This window comes from Megalops cyprinoides, chromosome 25 (assembly GCF_013368585.1).
Source record: "Megalops cyprinoides isolate fMegCyp1 chromosome 25, fMegCyp1.pri, whole genome shotgun sequence".
In the NCBI taxonomy this organism is placed as follows: Eukaryota; Metazoa; Chordata; class Actinopteri; order Elopiformes; family Megalopidae; genus Megalops; species Megalops cyprinoides.
In genome coordinates this window covers 8,441,086-8,463,631 of record NC_050607.1, presented here as the reverse complement: position 1 = coordinate 8,463,631, position 22,546 = coordinate 8,441,086, and the positions used below count along the sequence as shown (strand labels likewise).

Genomic DNA, 22,546 nt, shown 5'->3' with positions numbered 1-22,546 from the left:
GTTTGTGTGTGTGTGCGTGCATGCATATATGTGTGTGTGTGTGTGTGTATGTGTGTGTATGTCCATTGGGGAGCTGAGGTGTTACTGTCTGCACAGCTGTAGGGGTGTAGGTGTGTCTATGTGGAGGCGTGCCTTCCTATCTTCACTCATTTCATAACATACATATAAATATCATCATATTTATCATCATCACAAAAGTAATGATGGAGATGAATTCTGCACGCTATGAAAAATTGCACAAACAGACCATGTTGTGTACAGTTATTTCTATGAGCCCAGCTAGTTTAAGTCCAAGAAGGTGCAAATGCTCCTGAACCAGTTTAACAGCTATTCTGTTGGCGTTCATATAGAAATACCAGCACTTTTTCTAAATACCAAACTGCACTTCCATTTCAGCTGACAGCTGCAGACAGGGGAGCTCCTCCCGAGCACCACATTCACATACTGCAATCCAGCAATAATGGTCTGACATCAGAAATGCCATTTCTGAAAGCGATGTGTCTGTTTTGTTGCATTGGATGGAAACAGAGGCCAGTGGTGTTTGGCTTTATTGGTTTTCTGTCAGTCATTTTCATTATTAAAAATTTATCGCTTGGGGGGGTGTCCAGGTTTAAATACCAAAATGGGCAGAGTTCTTGTTAAAAATACTTTACTTGTATTTTTCCCCTGGAAACATGAGCTGTAGTGCCTAGTGCTGGCATGTTATCAAGGATAGGAGTGCAAACCCAATCAATGTGCAATAAAGTGAGACTGTTCCTCTGTTCCTCTCCCACTGTCTGGAGGAGTGAAACTGAAGGGCTGATTCACTCTGAGCTTTCTGCTTTTTCATGGGTAGCTGTGTGAATTGTCTCTCCAACAAATCAAAGGGTTTACATCAACGAATCAGAGTTTACAGCAACAGATCACAGAGTTTACAGCAACAAATCAGTTTACACCGATGAGTCAGTTTACACCAACAAATGAGTTTACAGTTTACACCAATGAATGAGTGAGTTTGCACCGACAAATCAGAGGGTTTACACCACAGGAGACACTGTTACATCATCATGGAAGGATTCCAGTCAGGAGCAGAAGACATCTCAAACAAATTTCAGAACATATCTCAAAAAGGCACCTGTTCTTCCTGTATATTAACTTTAAAAACCAACTTAACAAAGTTTAGCACACTTTTGCTATGAAAAATATTTACCCACTTATATTTTGTGGATAAATCTCCCCTGACTCTGTCAAAATGTTAGCTGAAAGACACTTCCAATTCTAAACCCATCCTACACATAATCCCTGTAGTTAGTGTACCGATGTCTCTCAATTAAATGTTATGCATGGATTTCAAGACACATTATCTTAAACATTTGAAAGCACATGACACATAATCTCACTAAATATTGTAAAATAACCAATAATTTTAGACCAATCAGACCATTGGAGTCACAGACTATAAATTCAACATATAATTTCACTGGGTACAACCCCATTAAAGAATGGGTTAAATTTACTAATGAATTATTAACTCATCATTCAGGCATTGGGTAGCCAAATCAGCACAGAAAAAAATCACATGTTTAATTGTTGCTGTAAAAAAATGACATAGAACACCAAATTTTAATAGCCAGCAAAGGATTTTCTTTGAAAAACGTGAAGTTTTGGAGCTAAACACTAATTTGAAAAGCACTGTAAAAGAGTCACCAAATGGTTTGCTTGCATGACTTAATAGAATAATTCTACTGCAATGGAGACCATGGCTATCCTTTACCTGGCTGAGGCGTTGCTTCCTCTGGTTGGTGGTACTGAAGACTTGGGTTTGTCCATCACCTTCCATTGATGCTGCTCAGAGAGCCTAACAGTGTGGGAAAGGGGGAGGACAGCAGAGCAGTATCCTGTGGGAGGGACAGCAGCCAATCAAACATGACATAACACATTGCATCACTGGAGGACGAGAGATTTTTAATTAGCTAATTTGGGATGATTACAAAGCCACAGTGAAAGAGTTAAATATGGTTAATAAGGGCTACATCATGGTTCATTAAAACACACACAGATATTTGAGGAGTAACAGACCACAGACACACAGACTGAGAGAGAAGTGGATCTCTGAACAGGAATCAGGTGTTGGGGTTATGCCTTTAGGCTCAGAATGCAGTACAGTTTGTATGGCAGGGAATTCTGTTCCTTGTTCATAATAGAAACACCGCAGTCCCCAGTGATATAGTAATGAATTACACAATAAAAGAGGGCATTAACATCATCACTGTGGACTGACTGACTTAGTGTACCTGTTCACATGAGCTGTTTGGTTGCCACAGTGATGATCATACTGTAATTGGGTATAAGCATCTTCTCCTATTTTCATGTCCTGTTCCATAAATGGTTCCTTCTAAACTGCACACTAATGCTCCACATTGTCCCATATTTTCTCATCTATGTCTCCTTTTAGGAGAAAAATCAATCCATTCATAGACTTGAAAAGTGCAAGGAATTCAGTGCCATATGATGATGTTCTTATCAAAACTGACTCCTAGCAAACAGGTTACATCCACTCAATACCCCTGTGACAAATACCAAACACACTGATTTGAAATTGAGAAACAACGAGAAGACACAGTAGCAACGGCCAGGTGCGTGAGAAAAGAAATCAATAACAAAGATTAAACAAGGACGTGCATTTGATGTACTTATTATCTGTTCACGTGTCTCAAGCTGGCTGTGAAATTATGAAAAATGGCATGATTTACAGTCTGTGGTCATCTCATAGGTCAGTGCCTTCTCTGGTTTCCACAGTCTGAATTCGGTGGAAGTGGAGGGGAAATCAGACGCAGAGATGCATTCTTCTCCTGATAGGGCATGTCGTGTTAGCGTCAAAACAAATCTTGTTGCAGAGAGCACTGTGCAGTCACAGCACGTACGATCGAAAGACTAAAATCCTTTCAAACCCCGCCTGTATATTGAAGATGATCCACGCGCAGCTCTGCTTTTGTATTGACTAGCACTCCCGCGAGCGCATTCAGACACCTCGTGCGCTCTCTATGGTGCTGAAACCACATTAATTTCCTATGATTTAATTATTTTGTTAGTGATGTGCGCCATCAACCTCACGATTATGTGTACCTGGACAAATATACACACTTACTATTTAGCTTTTCAGAAACATGATCAAGACACCCGAAACTTTTCAAAATTACCTTTGTCAAATAATGGAGATGTACAACAGGTAAGGTGTGGTCGGTACGCACCTGACGCAGAAATGTCATCTGATGAAAACATATCGCAAATACCCCACTGAGAAGGCGTTTAGGGATGTAAGCATTTTGATCTGTTGCGCTCTCTCCTTCTCCCATTTCCTTACGCCCCCCCCCCCAAACCACCCCACCCCCACCCCCTTGTCAATCGCTCTCTCCCCTCCTCTTTTTCTCCCCTCTCACTCTTTATTTCTCCAGTCAATAGGGGAGGATGCAACTGACTTCCAGCACTTTTATTGCACAAACGAAATGTCTTCAGCCGAGCATTATGAGGAGGAGGACAAGCTAACTGGTGCGCGCTTCCACAGAACGGAGGAACGCAACTGGAGGTGGCTCGCGGAAGCTTCAGAACAGGTAATGAAATCAAGAAGGAACACTCAAAGCTCTTAATTCTCGCAGCGTTAGGTAGGTGTGAACAAGGTAACTTGAAATTTGTCAATGTAAGTATGTTGTATACTGATACAAATGCACACAGGTGTGCATTAAAAGCCGGAACCTGTTTGTTATGTCGGACAGACTAAGAGTTGAAATGTCCAAAGGAGTGAATGTGCGTAATGAGCGATGCACGCGAACATGGGATGCATGACGCAAATCGATGAACATTGCCAGATACCTTTGAAAACTAAACATGAGTCCTCTAATTAATGACTGAAATCCATTAAAATTTATTAAGCGTTTCTGCAAAAAAACCCTCTAATTTACTTATAATTTACGTAGCTTATGTAAGTCACGATCCTGGGATCGTATATTAAGTTTATTGTAACTGGTGTTGCTGTGTTCGTACTGTAATCGCAGTGATAGCGTCGTCCTATTATAATTATCCCATTGTATCGGATTATTTAATATGATTTAATTCTGGCTACAATTTAAAACTTATGCTCGCCTTTTCCCTACAATGCGCCTTCGCTTATCGTTGGTCACGAAAATGGGAGGAACAGCGATGTCATTTACTTTCCATCTTCCCCTTATTCTTCCTCTCGCTCTTCGTGCACCCACGGGGATCACGAAGGCGCTTTATTAAGCACAGTTAATGTAACAGATCCATCGTGTAGATATTTAAAGACGAAGTGGTAAAAACTAAACTCGTTCTACAGCAGTTACGCGCCATATACGTAACCTGAATGATGTTTCAGAATTAACAAATTTCCTGCTGTACTTCCACCCTCATTCCATTACATTAATGCCTGTAGGGATACCTGACGCTTTACTCGATGGAATAAGGTATGAAGTCTGGTAGGGTACGTGAAGCATGCTAGCCGCTTTCTTTGCCAGCTGTTCGCTTGCCGTTTTCTTCAACGCCTAGAAACATGGGTCAACCGGCCTATTGCACTTGTCTCCTGCTGTGGCACTGAATCGATTGATTTTGTGATAACCAAGTGTCACGTTTAGCGTGAAAGAACTTTGCCATGGATCACCACATCAGTGACGCATTTGAGGTGGAATGCACGAGATGAAGCGAGATGTTTGTTGTTTGTGTGGGGCTGATAATCTGTTACTTAGTAGCCTATAAAATCAGCTACCTCAACTGCAGTATAATCCGTTAGAAAGCCGCAAACAAGGTTTTCTGCCAGGTAAACCCTAAACCGATGACAAAGAACGGCTTCCAGCTCTCATCAGACAGGGCCACAACTCACATGTTTGACTGTTTACGCAGGACACTTGGATTTCATGAGGACAAATTCTTTAAAGTTTGGAAAAAAAGTTCACTGCTGGTTTGAGCCATATGAATGTTCATTTTTGCGTGCAATAGTGAATACAAGAAAAAGAACCTTTCTACAGACCGCCTTTGGTTCACAAAAGGTTTGGCGTTTTGCGCGCCGTTGGTGTTCCATATTGATGGCTGAAACTGAAAACTGCTCAATTGAAAATAGGGGGATTCTGAAAAAGGGGGTTAAAATTTCCCCCCCCCCCCCGTACTCCTCTGAAAAAATTAAAGAAAGAAAGATCCAGAAAGCACAACAACTTATTGCTCGATACAAAATAATAATAATAATCTATAATAATTTTTTTTAAATAATTGTAGTAATAATAATTAAGTTTATGGTTGAACACGACACAGTTTTAAACATGCAAAACCACAGATGGGAGGAGTTGAGCTGTTAAAAAAAGAGAGAGAGGGAGAGAGAGGGAGAGAGGGAGGGTTTGGGGGGGTGGTGTCTCCCCCTCCCCCCGAAAAACTACAACGCGGGGGATTGTGGGTATGTGGTTGTTGGGGAGGACTACAACGGAGAGGGTCGTGGGATCGGGAGGACTACGCTGAATTGTAAAAAAGAGAGGGGTGGAGAGAAGGAGAAGGCAGAGAGTTTCCTGTTTGCTGGCTTCCCGTTTCCTGTTTCCCGTTTGGCCCACAGTGGGAATAAGGCTTGTGGCCTGGTTTGGCCATCCGTGGGAATTAAAGCTTGTGGCCTGCTTTGGCCCTGGTTTGGCCCTCAGAGGGAATTAAAGCTTGTGGCCTGGCTTGGCCCTTGCCAGGAAGTAAGGAAACAGGAAACAGGAAGTTAGGAAACAGGAAACAGGAAGTAAGGAGACAGGAAACAGGAAGTAAGGCTTTTGGCCTGGTTTGGCCTGGTTTGGCCTGCTTTTGTTTTTGTTGAATTAAAGCTTGTGGCCTGGTTTGGCCCTGGTTTGGCCCTCAGTGGGAATTAAAGCTTGTGGCCGGGTTTGGCCCTGGTTTGGCCCTCAGAAGGAATTAAAGCTTGTGGCCTGGCTTGGCCCTGGCCAGGAAGTAAGGAAACAGGAAACAGGAAGTAAGGAAACAGGAAACAGGAAGTAAGACAGGAAACAGGAAGTAAGGAAACAGGAAACAGGAAGTAACACAGGAAACAGGAAGTAAGACAGGAAACAGGAAGTAAGGAAACAGGAAACAGGAAGTAAGGAGACAGGAAGTAAGGAGACAGGAAACAGGAAGTAAGGCTTTTGGCCTGGTTTGGCCTGCTTTTGTTTTTGTTGAATTAAAGCTTGTGGCCTGGTTTGGCCCTGGTTTGGCCCTCAGAGGGAACTGTAGCTTGTGGCCTGGCTTGGCCCTGGCCTGGAAGTAAGGAAATAGGAAACAGGAAGTTAGGAAACAGGAAACAGGAAGTAAGGAGACAGGAAACAGGAAGTAAGGCTTTTGGCCTGGTTTGGCCTGGTTTGGCCTGCTTTTGTTTTTGCTGAATTAAAGCTTGTGGCCTGGTTTGGCCGTGGCCAGGAAGTAAGGAAACAGGAAGTTGGGAAACAGGAAACAGGAAGTAAGGAGACAGGAAACAAGAAGTAAGGCTTTTGGCCTGGTTTGGCCTGGTTTGGCCTGCTTTTGCTTTTGTTGAATTAAATCTTGTGGCCTGGTTTGGCCCTGGTTTAGCCCCCAGTTGGAATTAAAGCTTGTGGCCTGGCTTGGCCCTGGCCAGGAAGTAAGGAAACAGGAAACAGGAAGTTAGGAAACAGGAAACAGGAAGTAAGGAGACAGGAAACAGGGATAAGGCTTTTGGCCTGGTTTGGCCTGGTTTGGCCTGGTTTGGCCTGCTTTTGTTTTTGTTGAATTAAAGCTTGTGGCCTGGTTTGGCCCTGGTTTGGCCCTCAGAGGGAATTAAAGCTTGTGGCCTGGCTTGGCCCTGGCCAGGAAGTAAGGAAACAGGAAGTTGGGAAACAGGAAACAGGAAGTAAGGAGACAGGAAACAGGAAGTAAGGCTTTTGGCCTGGTTTGGCCTGGTTTGGCCTGGTTTGGCCTGCTTTTGTTTTTGTTGAATTAAAGCTTGTGGCCTGCTTTGGCCCTGGATTGGCCATCAGAGGGAATTAAAGCTTGTGGCCTGGCTTGGCCCTGGCCAGGAAGTAAGGAAACAGGAAACAGGAAGTTAGGAAACAGGAAACAGGAAGTAAGGAGCCAGGAAACAGGGATAAGGCTTTTGGCCTGGTTTGGCCTGGTTTGGCCTGCTTTTGCTTTTTGGTGGGAATTAAAGTTTGTGGCCTGCTTTGGCCCTGGTTTGGCCCTCAGAGGGAATTAAAGCTTGTGGCCTGGCTTGGCCCTGGCCAGGAAGTAAGGAAACAGGAAACAGGAAGTTAGGAAACAGGAAACAGGAAGTAAGGAGACAGGAAACAGGAAGTAAGGCTTTTGGCCTGGTTTGGCCTGGTTTGGCCTGGTTTGGCCTGCTTTTGTTTTTGTTGAATTAAAGCTTGTGGCCTGGTTTGGCCCTGGTTTGGCCCTCAGTGGGAATTAAAGCTTGTGGCCTGGCTTGGCCCTGGCCAGGAAGTAAGGAAACAGGAAACAGGAAGTAAGGAAACAGGAAACAGGAAGTAAGGAGACAGGAAACAGGAAGTAAGGCTTTTGGCCTGGTTTGGCCTGGTTTGGCCTGCTTTTGCTTTTTGGTGGGAATTAAAGCTTGTGGCCTGGCTTGGCCCTGGCCAGGAAGTAAGGAAACAGGAAACAGGAAGTTGGGAAACAGGAAGTAAGGAGACAGGAAACAGGAAGTAAGGCTTTTGGCCTGGTTTGGCCTGGTTTGGCCTGGTTTGGCCTGCTTTTGTTTTTGTTGAATTAAAGCTTGTGGCCTGCTTTGGCCCTGGTTTGGCCATCAGAGTGAATTAAAGCTTGTGGCCTGGCTTGGCCCTGGCCAGGAAGTAAGGAAACAGGAAACAGGAAGTTGGGAAACAGGAAACAGGAAGTAAGGAGACAGGAAACGGAAGTAAGGCTTTTGGCCTGGTTTGGCCTGGTTTGGCCTGCTTTTGCTTTTTGGTGGGAATTAAAGCTTGTGGCCTGGCTTGGCCCTGGTTTGGCCCTCAGTGGGAATTAAAGCTTGTGGCCTGGCTTGGCCCTGGCCAGGAAGTAAGGAAACAGGAAACAGGAAGTTGGGAAACAGGAAGTAAGGAGACAGGAAACAGGAAGTAAGGCTTTTGGCCTGGTTTGGCCTGGTTTGGCCTGCTTTTGTTTTTGTTGAATTAAAGCTTGTGGCCTGATTTGGCCCTGGTTTGGCCCTCAGAGGGAATTAAAGCTTGTGGCCTGGCTTGGCCCTGGCCAGGAAGTAAGGAAACAGGAAACAGGAAGTTGGGAAACAGGAAACAGGAAGTAAGGAGACAGGAAACAGGAAGTAAGGCTTTTGGCCTGGTTTGGCCTGCTTTTGTTTTTGTTGAATTAAAGCTTGTGGCCTGGTTTGGCCCTGGTTTGGCCCTCAGAGGGAACTGTAGCTTGTGGCCTGGCTTGGCCCTGGCCTGGAAGTAAGGAAACAGGAAACAGGAAGTTGGGAAACAGGAAACAGGAAGTAAGGAGACAGGAAACAGGAAGTAAGGCTTTTGGCCTGGTTTGGCCTGGTTTGGCCTGCTTTTGTTTTTGTTGAATTAAAGCTTGTGGCCTGGTTTGGCCCTGGCCAGGAAGTAAGGAAACAGGAAACAGGAAGTTGGGAAACAGGAAACAGGAAGTAAGGAGACAGGAAACAGGAAGTAAGGCTTTTGGCCTGGTTTGGCCTGGTTTGGCCTGCTTTTGTTTTTGTTGAATTAAAGCTTGTGGCCTGGTTTGGCCCTGGTTTGGCCCTCAGAGGGAATTAAAGCTTGTGGCCTGGCTTGGCCCTGGACAGGAAGTAAGGAAACAGGAAACAGGAAGTAAAACAGGAAACAGGAAGTAAGGAAACAGAAAACAGGAAGTAAGACAGGAAACAGGAAGTAAGGAAACAGGAAACAGGAAGTAAGACAGGAAACAGGAAGTAAGGAAACAGGAAACAGCAAGTAAGGAGACAGAAACAGGAAGTAAGGCTTTTGGCCTGGTTTGACCTGGTTTGGCCTGCTTTTGTTTTTGTTGAATTAAAGCTTGTGGCCTGGTTTGGCCCTGGTTTGGCCCTCAGTGGGAATTAAAGCTTGTGGCCTGGCTTGGCCCTGGCAACGTGCAAACGTCTTTATGCATCTCTAATCCTGAATTTCGTACCACCACAGACGTCCTGTATCTGACAACCCTATCAATTGGATTTTTCCATGTTGATAAGCATGGCAACGGACTTGCAAAGGCAAGAGGCTGCTCCGTTTTTGAATCCCAAAGCTACGATGGCACAGCCAAGAAAGTCACAGCCAAGAAAGTCACAAGACTACTTGTGTTTAGACACTTCGTGCATGTTTATGTGTGAACTCTGCTACTCACCCACGAGGCCAGTACCATTTCGACGTTCAAAAGTGGCTGTTTGTCTGTAGGTGAGCGCTGATGTCCAGTGGCCTCATTATGCAGGGGCACGAGCGGTTGCCCGATATGGTCTTGAATACTCCTGCAGTGATGACGGCAAAATAATCTGTCTAACATGATATTTTTCTTTTCTTATAGCTGTATATTTGAAAAAGATATATATTTTCCAGGCGACGATCAGTTATCTCTCACATTAAATGCAGATAAAAATATACCTTATGAAATACAGATTCACGTGGAGAAAATGAGCCTTCAATGTGTCCTATTGTGTTCACACTGCAGTTCAAAACAGTGAAATTATACATATTCTTTTCCATGCAAGTCTAAGTGCAACTGTAATCAAGGAGACGGTCTCCTGATCTGTGAACGGAATACATTCGGGTAACAGATTTTTGTTATTGACATAACATGTCAAAAATAACAGCATAACAAGCTCTTTCCGTGTGCTCTCTTGGTAAATTGTGGCCACGCATTGTTTCCTCAAGTTGCTGGTGCCGAACGGAGAAATAGATTAGTCAATACGTGTTTCTCAATTATTAGACGTTTTCCATTTAAATTAACTATCGATATCGCATTAAATTTCCAAAAGCATTGAATCCTTAAATCTTTATTCTGATATCTAATTTTTGTAGGCATTTTCTTTATCTCAGCTCATCTTTATCACATCACTGCCAATCACATCAGTGTAATTACAGCAGCGAATATCCTCACTGATGAAATTGCTGTTTTTAAGTTGCGTAAACTTTTTTGCACATGCCTGCCTTCAATAACATAACCATCGCGTAATAGGTAACTTAAAGGGCAATGAATGATTTTGACTGTAAATGAGGATTGGAGCACCACTGTCTGGTAGGATGTAAACATCACAATCAATTTATTGTTCAGTTTGTGACGCCTTACGGGGTTTCAATGTTCCACCCACGTTAGCCAGTAGCTTTGCCACACTTCACTAAAGCTAGGCGATTATGTAGTTGTAAAATGTTTAAAACCATCCAGCTTTGTTAATGAGCAGTATGTAAACTTACGCGCCGGATAGGAGGACAGTATGCAATGTGCAGCTAGATATAGATAGATACAGATATCTGTGACAATGAGGTCAGTCACGGTGGTTGCAGGACCTGTGTAAGCCCTGTTGTTTGTGGGGAAACAACAGTGACAGGAAGGTGTATTGCTGCAACATTTTGCTTTGTGGAGGCACTGTGCTTTCTAAGAAAATTAGCACACAAAATAAATTCTGTCCCCTTAATATCTGAAGTGATCCTTGCCCAGCAGAAAAAGGTTAGATATCCACACAGACCTGGAGAGCACAGGAGGCTACATCCCTTGGTATGGCAAATGACATTTTAAAATATTCTGCTGAAGTTTTTTCTTGCTTTGCTCCAGGGGGCTGGACAGAGACACCAATGATTGCAGCTTGTGTATGTGACTTATCATGGCTGAGTGAGAGGCAGACTGAGTACTCGCTGCTGTCATTACTGACATTTAAAAACCGCTTAAGGTATTTTTGGCAGAAAATAAAATACAGGGAAAATTTATGGCCAGATATACCAAGCATGTATTCATCACTGTAGTCAACTGATGTGGACTCAGAACTCCCACTAGTGAATACTTTCCCAAGGGAACATTTGCAAATGCTTGCTGACTTTTTCCACATTCTTTTCAGACTCCGCTTAGATTTCCTATGAGATAAAATGATATTTTTTTCTCCCAACAGCAGCTTAAGTTGCCCTGTAATGGTAAATTTTGTACTGCTTTTGACAGGAAAATTGATTTGTGATGACTGACCTGACATTTATATCAAATATCACACTTTCTGCGTGAATTTATGAACAGCACTTACGACTCATCAGCTATGTTTCACACTCTCCAGCACTGTTATGTTGGTTTACAGTGTGGCTGGCTGAGCTTCCTTTGCCCTGTCCATCAGCCTCCAACAGGAGGGAGACCTTGCTCTTGGGTTTATTACGCCTGTGCTCACAGATTGATTCCATACATAGCAAAGAGCTGGTACAGCACCGCTGTACCTGTTACCCCACTCAGAGCAGAAATATGAGACAGCCCCTTGTATATGCTAGCAACAAGAGAAGGAAGCTTGTCAAAATGTAACCTTGTCTGGAATTTTGTGTTGCTGTTTCAGAACGGTTTCTTCCATGGTGACAGTAAATGATTTCAGCCAGATCAGTAAGCTTATTCCTGTTCCTCTGAAGCTCACGGCAACAGAAAAATTCAATCTGAAAATTAAAGCCCAGAGCAAATAAAAACTTTGACCTAGCATCTAATGACTAATATCATCTCAGTGCACTGGATCATAACGGTCCTGCATGTTGCTGTAGCAGAGGCTGGTGCTGGCTTTTAAAGCTGATTTCAACTCTAAACCATAACTGAATTCCAACGGTCATTGTGTTTTTGTGATTTCAACAAAACAGATAAGATGCATGATCACAAACTGGCATGAAGGAAGGATTGTCTCTTGCTTCTTGAAGGAGACCTGAGAGACATTCTAGGTCTATGTTCCAATGACAGAGACCATAGTAAACAGGCTCACTTTGGGCTTTACCGGCTGCCTAGTCTCCCTCATGATCATCCCATGAATGATTATACAATCAACAATCTTCCTCTCCCTCTCCCTCTCTTTGCCTCACGCTGTTCCATTGGTTCCACAGGAGAGTTTGTCTGTAGACTCTTTCATTCATGCTAATACCTTCACAAACGATTGCAATGTTAAGATATTTGTGTTTCAGCAGAACAGATGAGGAGCGAGAAGCTGGTAACCCTGATTTGAAATTTTCAAAAATATGTTTTCATGTCAACACATGAGATGCTACGACAACTGTACTGAATGTAGGAATGTCTGTTAAGCGTTTTGCAAAAGCATGATGTGGAATTTCAATCTGAGTGAACAGAAGCAAAATGCACCTGGAGGTTTGCAGAAATAGCCAAGCTGCTGATATGTGAGTTTCAATTATTGGTCATTGCTCCAGCATGTCAACAGTCAAGAAAGAAAACTCTTTACAATGTTTTGTTGAGGATTTTACAGGGCTTGTTACTTTTTCAGGCAAAATAAGTTGCCCATAAATAGTAAATATCAGTCTGAAATGTTCCTGTTTCCACAGCTGGGGAAGGGATGCTGTTAGGGCATAATCTCTCTGCTTTCTTCATAAATGCACCTGTGTCCTTGAGTACAGAACTGTCTGCTCCAATAATAAACAAGAACAATGAGAGATTGTTGATAAATTTTCTGCCTGCAGAAAAGACAGGTCGCCTCTGTGGTGCGTGCTTGCGTTAGTGTGCACGTGTACATGTGTGCGCATGCATTTGGGTATGTGTCAATATAGGTACATTTTCCAGCAGAGATGGGTTCAGTTTTCAGTCCTGCATGTTGCTGTAGCAGAGTCTGGTGCTGGCTTTTAGAGCTGATATATTTCAGCTCTAAACCTATTGCCTCATTGGAAAAAAAAACATATCCATTGGTGTCAGCTTTCAGGGGACAGACCTTTGGTGATGTCATAAAGCAGCCCATCACAGAGGTCATGGGGATAGGACCTTCTACTGGTGTCATAATACAAAGTGTGACAGCTGGTGTGAATTTGATCTACTGGACAGTATTCTTTTCTCCATTCTGCTTGTCAGTATTCTTAATAGACTTAGTAGTAGACTTAGTAGTGGATTGGTTTGGATACATGTGCAGGCAACTCAATTGGTGTGTGCTAAGTCTGACCTTTTTTTGAAGGTTAATTGGGACTCATATTCATATTCAAGATAAAATTGATGCAGATCTTTCTCATTTCCGATACTGAAAGAACCCTCAGGAGGGTGCTCATCCAGTTATCCAACTGCTGTTGTTTTATTTGATCACTTGTTCTTTTTTTCTTTTTCTACTTCCTCTTGCATACTCCCTCACTGTCTCTCCCCCTCTGTAAAATGGGTTGTCCTTGTGCAGCCTCTTAAAGCTGTGGATTTTAATTCGGGCTCTGGGATTACAGTCTTTACCTCTGGGCATAATGTGGTACCAAATGAGCCATGTACCCAGTGTTAGCATGCAACAGGCACCCTAAAATGGATGCACCCCCTGGTGGGTCTGCAGAAGGTAGGCTCATGCTTAAGATAAGTGTAGATGAGCAGGATCACTCCATCCTCTCAGCCACAGTTCACCCTCATTTCCTGAGAAACGCTGGACATTATGTCTCTATGAATTATTTCACATTGCCTCTCACAAACTGAAGTGTCAGCATAACACACTCTGATTTCAGCATGTCTGTACATGTTCTGTGATGGAAGATAAAGACAAACTGTCACAGTGACAGTCCCCTACTATTCACTGTTACACAGTCTGTACATTGTTAGTGTGTATGTGTGTATGCATGTGTCATATTGTACACCAAACATTGAATACTGCATGCATACTACTGCAATCTCTACAGTCTTCCAGCATTTGTAGTTTTGCATTTGTGCTGGTGAACCATTACTATGATATTTATGTTAGAAACAGGAAACATTAACACTGTGAGATTTGTGTCCAGTGAGCAACCCTGAATGAATCCTGGACATCTGAAATTAGAGTCACCTTCTGTAAGGAAATTGGTTTTTAAAGTTGATTTTAAACTATTCATACATGAAACAAGCAGAAACCGGTCCATGAATTAAAGGAAATATTAAACTGAAGTTGAAAGTCAAGACAATACACATCCAAGGATCCTAGACCAAGATGAAATTATTACATATTTTATTTAATCTTCTTAATCTTCTTTCTGGGAAAATACATTTTTGTCCTCCAGAGATACAAGATGAGAACAAACATGGCTCAAAGTAAACATGCTCCCTGTGTAAGTCCTGGTCTGGACACTGCAAACCACTGAGCTGAAGTGAGACAGGAAGTTCATAGGGGGATTATCTTAATACTGATGGAGGGAGGGACCAACCAAGGCAAGTCTGCCATCAAGGTTTCACTTTTGAGAACACATCAGGTCAATGTGGAAAAGTAAACTGTTTATGCACTGTATTAGAAGATTTCAGAATGGAAACCCTCGATAATCAATGTTGTTAATGGCTTTGTGAGGATTTTTCCCTAAATTGAGAAACTGGAAACAATCGTAGGGCCTTGGAGTTCCACACTCTGTCCACTCTGTGACGCATTTTTAATCACATTATGTCCACCCAGGGCTGCGTTTTTAAGGAAAACTTTATTAAAAAAATTAGTTTTACATTTCTGGGTCTGCACCATGCTGATCAGCTGACCTGAGCCTACCTCTCTATCCCTCCCACACTGCAACACTGTAGGAAATGCCAAGCCTGATGGCTGGTTGTTGGGGGGGGGGGGGGGTTGGGGGGGGCTTAGATAAACATGTGTGAACCCAAGGACTGTTCTGCTCTTCATTAATCTGAGATTTGTGGGCTCTGATTTTCCACTCCATCTATCAGGGTTTGCTCATGCCCCTGGGAGCCTGAACGTGCCCCAGCGCTGCACTCTGTCAGAAAGGGAGGGGCTAATACAGACAGACAGTGCTCACTGCTGGCGTCTCTCTGTCTCTCCGCCTTTACAAATTCCACTGTTGGGTTTGTAGGAAAAGAAGCCTGAAGGTAAGCTGTGGGGGAGGAAAGACATTCATTAATGAGCCGCCTCTGGGGCTTGGCATTAATGGATCTATGTTTCATGACAGTGTGTATATAAATAAAGCCTGGAAAAACAGATACTTGCTCTTCAGTAATGCCTCTTCATTTACTGAAATGTCTCCTTAATTACTTAATTTTCAAATGTTTGTTCAGTGTCATTTGCTGTGAAGTTTTTTTTTTATTATTAAGAACAGTTCTCCATATTTGGACATTAGTTGAAAGGGTGAGCAAGCATTTGCATCATACCATTATCCTCAATATTAATTACTCCTGGATATAGGCTTCTAGTTTAGAATTCACTGCTGCTGCATCTCGACACATATAATTATTCGGTAACTACACATGGTTATGTTTCTTCTCATGGTCTCATGCGGCCTGCAGATTTCAATAAATTGCATACATCTGCCGATGTAAGCCATTAGAAATATAAGACTGTCACTGCAAGATGACCGCATTTGCCTGTCCTCTTTATCACAGTGAAAAAAAGTTCCCTTCGAACGGAACTATTCGGTTCCTGTTTCACTGATGGTTCATTTTCCAGTCTGATAAATGAGGGATTGTCCAGTTCTTTGTGCCTGTAGATTGTAGGAGCTCTACACTGACACAATTAGTATTGAATGACAGTCATTCTGTGTCAGATGGGCTTTGATCTCTAAAACCTCAATGTGGAGGTGCCATAAATGCCCTCAACCTGGTCTATAACATGGTCTCTTTTTCCTCAGCTAGTACCAGACATTTACACACTCAAGGTACACCAATCAATAGGTGTGCTGTTGTATTGAACAGAAGTTTTAGTGCAGTCACGTACAACTCCAGGCTTTCTCCAAGTCCAACCTGTTCATCACTTCTCTGTATCACTCTGTCATAACACACTGTTTGCGTCTCCTTGATGCAGTTATATGCATAGTTGGATGCACCAGAAAGTGAAGGCTGAAAATAAGGATTCAGAGAGGGCCGTGCTACCATCAGAATATGTCCATGTATTATACTGAGGTGGGCAGCAATGTCTGCAGAGCTACTTGGTTCACAGTTTTGTCTCAACAAGCCTGGTCTGTCACTCTTCCACCTTAATACATAATACTGGACTCTGATAGCATTAGTGTCTGCGAGATTGTCATCACATGGTCCAAACTTGAAAACTGAGCAGTTTTTCACAGTGAGTCAGAGGCAGAGTTTAAGTATATACAGAAGGTCTGCATTATGCATAGCAGGTCCTAAAGCATCACTGCATTTATGACTCTGTGCGTGTAGCCAGATAAGGTGGGTTTAGACCTTGTCAGAAGACAGGGAAGAGGGACAAACTTCCTCTTGTACAAAAAGTAAAATTCTTAAGTGGCTGAAGTACAGAGTTGCACGTTTAAATCTCTTGGACATCTCCCTTGTGTCTGTGTCTGAGCATGGGGGATTGCTCTAAGCAGAATCTACTGCTCTGGAAGAGGGAAAGGTCCATGTAAAATTGAGGACATGAGAAAAACTCAACAAAACCATTGCCATGGTGATGTGAAGCTGAATCCATGAATGACATCCCAAACAATGGAGGGAAGATATCTGTACGCAGAGAACACTGAATCTATTACGGCACCAATGTGGGGGGGGGGGGGGGGGGGGGTCCGTATTGAAACTTAATCAATGCATAAACACGAAAATAAAAAACAGAACAAACACAGCAAAAGGATTCAGGCAGGCTTAGTCCTCTTCCTCACAGCCAGCTCTCCGCCCTGTCCCTGGCCACCTGATTTCCTGACAGTCTACCCGCATGCCCACCTGCATTCCATCTCCTCGTTAGCCCTGTCTTTGTCTACCCTGCTTGTCTCTGTCTCGTTGCCAGTTCGTAACAAGTGCCTACCTGTTTTGTACCGCATGATTATTCGTTCGTGTTATTCCTGCGCTGAATTTTCATCTGACTTCCGACTTCGTCCCTGCCCGTCGCCCTGCCTTGGTTGTCTGTTCTGCCTGCCTGCCCGATTTGACCCAGCCTGCTCCCGGTTTCGATCCCTGCTCCTCGCTTGTTTTGCCTCGGACTGCCTTTCTGGTTTTGACCCTGCCTGTTCTGCCATTACTGACCTGCCCTGCGATTTCCCATTCCTATGAAGTCTCTTGGAACCTGATTACGCCTGGTCTGTGTGTGAGTTTGTGCCTGTGCCTCGACAGTAGGAATCATTTGTGTTCATGTCATTGTTCTGAACATAGATATTCCCACAGTAACATTGGGGTAAAAGTGGAGAAGAGGCCACAGTGGGCGCTGCCTGCTAATGAAGCAAAGATACATTATGATATGAGGGGATGTTGTTCGGCAGTTATTGGGGGATTGTTAAGATGCTGCTGAGAGGTTGTTGGGATGCTTTTGTCTGGTTGTTGTGATGTTGCAGTGATGTTGGCTGCATTTTAGGCAGTTTTTGTGCAACTTACATAGCCTATTGCTCTTTTTTGGCTGAGCTGTCCCTTGTGATTTTTTTAAAACTTGCATGGCACACAGAGAGCTTGTGAATACAGACATGTACGTATGAATAAGTGACATTATTTGTTGTCATGTAAAAAAAAAAGTTTCTATTCTATGGCTGTCAAATACTTTTACATTCAAATTGTATGTGATACCTCAGGCCTGATGTAGTGTTTTCATGGCTAAACATCTATCTTTGCTGACATGTGCTGCAAGCAGGAGGCGAAGATGCACTCTGAGATTTACTTTGTTTTTCATTTCTATTCAGAAGTGTGGTTATTAGTACACGTTTTGTTTCGACACCAAACTCAAGAGAGTCCCATAATGATATCTTGACGTTGTTCTTGTCTGAGGTCTATTTTGGCAACATACCCTGTATATTGGCGATGAAGGAGGCTGCAACAATGAGTCACATGTCAGATGATTATCTTCCTCTCTCTGAATAGACAGAGGTAGGAATATTTTTAGAATGTAACAGTGGTAGAGTAAAGAAGAGTTAGAGGAGAGCCAGAGTAGATCCCTCTCAAAAAATATTCCAAACTGTGAAAAGTTGGAACGTCATATTAGATTGCAATGAAATGAGTGCAAGATGAGTGTAAAGTAGGTGAATGCTCTATGTAAACTGTGTGTAAAACATGTGTAAGCTGTGTGTAAATGAACTGTGGCCAGTTCCTATTTGGTATGCTCAATATATAAACACGGCGCTAACACATTATTACCACTGGTGTAAAATACATCCACATTTTCAAGAGGGATGAGAGTAACCAGCCAGAAAGACTAAATTAATAATTTTCTTCCCCCAGCTTTTTATATATTCAGACACATTATAATGTATTCTGTTATTCTAATGCATTCTTTTGCATGTCCATCCAACACATCTGTTACTCAGAGTGATATTGTTTTTGTTTTTCCCCTCCCAGCTGTAGGGCCCGGCTGAATATTCAGCAGGACCAGATGAGATGGAGATGGACCCCTCCAACCTCAGCCTTCCCAGCATCCCAGAGGGAAACTCCACAGCCCCCCCTTGGCAGAGCAGCCCCTATAGGACTGTGGAAGTGGTGTTCATCGTCCTGGTAGCAGGGTCACTCAGTCTGGTCACGGTCATTGGGAACATCCTGGTCATGCTCTCTATAAAGGTAAACAGGAACCTGCAGACTGTTAACAACTACTTCCTGTTCAGCCTGGCATGTGCAGACCTGATCATTGGCTTGTGCTCCATGAACCTGTACACTGTCTACATTGTGATTGGCTACTGGCCCCTGGGGCCCGTGGTGTGTGACCTGTGGCTGGCCCTGGACTATGTGGTGAGCAACGCGTCGGTCATGAACCTCCTCATCATCAGCTTTGACCGTTATTTCTGCGTCACCAAACCGCTCAGCTACCCGATCAAAAGGACCACTAAGACGGCGGCTGTGATGATCGCGGTAGCCTGGGTGCTGTCCTTCATCTTGTGGGCACCAGCCATCCTGTTCTGGCAGTTCATTGTGGGCGGTCGGACCGTGCCGGAGACAGAGTGCTACATCCAGTTCTTCTCCAACGCAGCGGTCACCTTTGGCACGGCCATTGCAGCCTTCTACCTGCCTGTCGTCATCATGAGTGTGCTGTACTGGCAGATATCCAGAGCTAGCAAGAGCCGTGTGCAAAAGGGCCAGCGCAAGCTTTCGGGGACCCAGCAGGAGCCTCTGTCCCCCAGACAGGTGCAGGGCCACATTGCCATCCCTGAGAACAACAAGATGATGCCAGGAAACGCATCCAGAAGCCAGAGCCTGACCTATCAGGACCCGGCTGGCCAGGACAATGACAACCTTCAGAATGGCAGGACCCTGCCAAATATGGGTGGAGTCCAGGACGGACAGAAAGATGAAGGCGGGACGGAGAACTGCACCACAGGCGAGGAGAAAGACAGCTCCAACGATTCTACATCCTGTACCGTGGCCACACCCCATCCGAGAGAGGAGGAGCTAGCCCTGTCCAGCGGAGGCCCCGCCCCACGGGCCAGCCTGCCGGCCAGCCACCAAAGGCCCAGCCTCGCCTGCATCCAGACGGGAACACAGTCTCCAAAGGCGCTCTGCGTCACTGTGCCCAGCACCCACAGGAACAACCCGGTGGCTCGCAAGCTTGCCAAGATCACCAAGCAGCCGCCCAAGAAGAAGAAGAAGTCAGTGCCATCAAGGGAGAAGAAGGTGACACGCACCATCATGGCCATCCTGGTGGCCTTTGTGGTCACCTGGACGCCCTACAATGTTATGGTGCTCATGAACACCTTCTGCTCCAGCTGCATCCCCAACACTGTCTGGACCATTGGCTACTGGCTCTGCTACATCAACAGCACCATCAACCCTGCCTGCTACGCCCTCTGCAACGTCACCTTCAAAAAGACCTTCAAAGACCTCCTTCTCTGCCAGTACAGAAGCATTCGCTCAGCAAGATAGATATTGTGTACATGTGTTTCTTTTGTGGGGTGGGTGCTTTGTGTGATTTCTCTTTATTATATATTTTTTTCCAATAATCTTCTGTAGCATTTTACAGAACCACAGAAGTATCCTGGTAACTGCAGACTCTATTAAATCAGTGCACAGAAGATAAGGCTATCTCTGCACATCAATATGAAATAACACACATTTACAACGCAACAAAGTATACTAGGATCAAACGAATATTCAGCACATATAAAACTGCAAAATATTTTGAGATACACCAGGAAAACATATTTCTAACTACCAAACTGAACTGAAACCACAATGTAAATTATGAAGAAAAGAAAAACAAAGGACAAAAAGGTACAGACACAGGAAGCAGGACACAGGAAGTGAACGAGAAGGCAGTGATGGAAGCAGAGAGACATGGATCTGAGAAAGGTGATAGACTCATGGAGAATGTCCCCTGCACTTCCTAACTTTAACACAAAATATAAGGGGAAAAGGGCTGACTGCACACAAACCTGGTGTTTGTCGTGCAGTATTAATATTTATATCTGTACATACAGGTACAAATCTGTCAGTATACAGAGTGTGTATGTGTCTGTGTGTGAGTGTGACAGAGTACAAAGGTCTATCAAGCCAGAATGATAGGCATGCAGATGGTCAAGGTTCCTGAGACTATTTTAAGGGGTAAGAGGGAACTCCACAAGGAAGTCTTATGCTTATACAAGCTGTTCCTGCTTGCAAACAGACTACATTCTGGGATGACAAGTGGTTCCGCAGTTTGTCAGGGCGCTCAAGGTGCTTCCGCGATTCATGCATGTGCCGGTATTTGTATTTAGATGCCGGGCTGACCCATGCATAGATATCAAAGGGACCCCCATGACCCTGTGAAAACGTTGTTAATAACAGGACACCAAACCCAGGGTTGGATGAGCCACGCATTATCAAAGTCGACAGAAACAAGAATACCACTATGACAGTGTGTCATCCATCTGTACAATTAAGTCACTTGGCCACAGTGCATCGTCCACCCTGTGCCAGTGCATATTTATATCCACAGTTTATAATTCACTCAGCTCTGGCAGAGTTTTTATCCGGTGGCCCAGTTCTGCCATTCAGCGGAGTGGACCGGTTCTGGAAATCATTTCTCATACACCATTGACTCAAGCCTCTGAGCAGTGATTAGATTCATATTTGACTAAGCTGTCACTTGAGTGACACAAGTGGAGTATAAGTGCTCTCCAACATTCTCAATATCACAGAATTTGGTGATAAGCTGACAGCAGTGCTACAGTGGAAATGCTTTGGGCCAATCTCCAGCACTATACACACACACACACACACACACACACACACACACACACATATATATATATTCTGTGCTGCTAAGAGTCTGACTGATATGGGGTCTGGCTGAGTCTGGAGCTTTCACATGTGAGGAACAGACAGATCAGAGGTCCACTCTGTGCAGCCATGATGAACAGGACCTGGAGCTGGAGTAAGAGTGATGGTGAAGCTGAATAATGACTCACAAACTCCTGGTCTTTCATATCACCATCCTCCCTTCCTTATCAGAACACTGTCCTCACACCAAGTTTGGACATCTGAATCAAATGACCAAGATCCAAGGGCTAAAAATTTAATGTGGGTAAACTAGCCATTCGGTGAGGTGAACACTCATGTTTGGAAAAACCTGTGGAGAAAATGTGCTGGTTGTGTGTGTGTGTGTGTGTGTGTGTGTGCCTGTGTCCTCAGAGAAGCCTCTTCTTCTCAATTTATGATTTTAGATGTCAAACCCATGGCTGAGCATTACTGCTAAGTTTTAGAAAAAAATTTTTGTAGGCCTCATTCTTCTGACCCCATCACTACTAATAGAAGCTTGGCAAAATCTGTTCTGTGAGATGTCAGTTTATACTGGCATCAGAAATCCATTTTAAATCAAGTGCCTTACAGTCTCATGCTTAGCCTGAGCCACCTTGATCTAAGCCAGTTTAATCTGAGCCATTGTTTGTGGGATGGGGTGGGAGAATGATGGAGTTTCTCACACCCAGATAATACTGCAGGTATTTCACGGCTAGCAGGCTCCAAAACAGTACAACACACTCTGAATAGCAGGCATTCATCATTTAGCCAAAAACACAGCCATGAACACACACACACACAGACAGAAACAGAGACAGAAACAGACAGACAGACACACACACACACACACACACCCACACACACTCAGAGACACAAATACATTGTTTTACTTTTTTCTATGAAAGTCTGTAACTCTCAAAATGTATTGTATTATGTTGTATAAAATGTACAGTAATGTTTGCCGAAGAGTTATGACATGTAATATACTGTAACATAACTTAGTCAAGGACACTTCATTTCATTTAAAGCAAGAGGGTGGTATATAGAAGGTTTGGCACTTAGTGAAATTAAGGAAAATGTTGTGCGAGGTTTTACATAAAATACAATGGGTTACCTGCTTAAATTGAGCAGGCAAGATTAAGGACAAGACTCTACAGCAATGAGACTGAATGACTGTCAGTGCACAGGGACACATCATTTAAACAGGTGGTCCAAAGGTGGCCTGAAGTCAGGCTCACTTCCTCAAGCCAGACTGTGCATTCTGATTGGTCTATTTGGCATGCATGACCAATATGGCTCTATATAATGCAATAAATTTTCTTGCTTTGCAGCAACAAGTTGATTG

The 22,546-nt window shown here is 43.8% G+C and overlaps 1 protein-coding gene across 2 annotated transcripts; it reads left to right on the top strand.

The window, feature by feature from the left end:
- The first annotated feature begins 3,448 nt into the window (after positions 1 to 3,448).
- LOC118771761 (muscarinic acetylcholine receptor M2-like) lies at positions 3,449 to 20,336 on the top strand. Of its 2 annotated transcripts, none has more exons than XM_036519780.1 (2): positions 3,449 to 3,590; positions 18,337 to 20,336. In XM_036519780.1, the coding sequence occupies exon 2, from the start codon at positions 18,376 to 18,378 to the stop codon at positions 19,846 to 19,848; it is 1,473 nt and encodes a 490-aa protein (XP_036375673.1). In that variant the 5' UTR covers positions 3,449 to 3,590; positions 18,337 to 18,375; the 3' UTR covers positions 19,849 to 20,336. The 2 variants fall into 2 exon arrangements, with proteins under 2 accessions (XP_036375673.1, XP_036375674.1); XM_036519781.1 differs by lacking the exon at positions 3,449 to 3,590 and adding an exon at positions 16,813 to 17,101.
- The last annotated feature ends 2,210 nt before the right edge of the window (positions 20,337 to 22,546 follow it).

Excerpts from the sequence above, each read along its gene's own strand:
- LOC118771761 (XM_036519780.1), top strand. The coding sequence starts at position 18,376 with ATGGAGATGGACCCCTCCAACCTCAGCCTTCCCAGCATCCCAGAGGGA.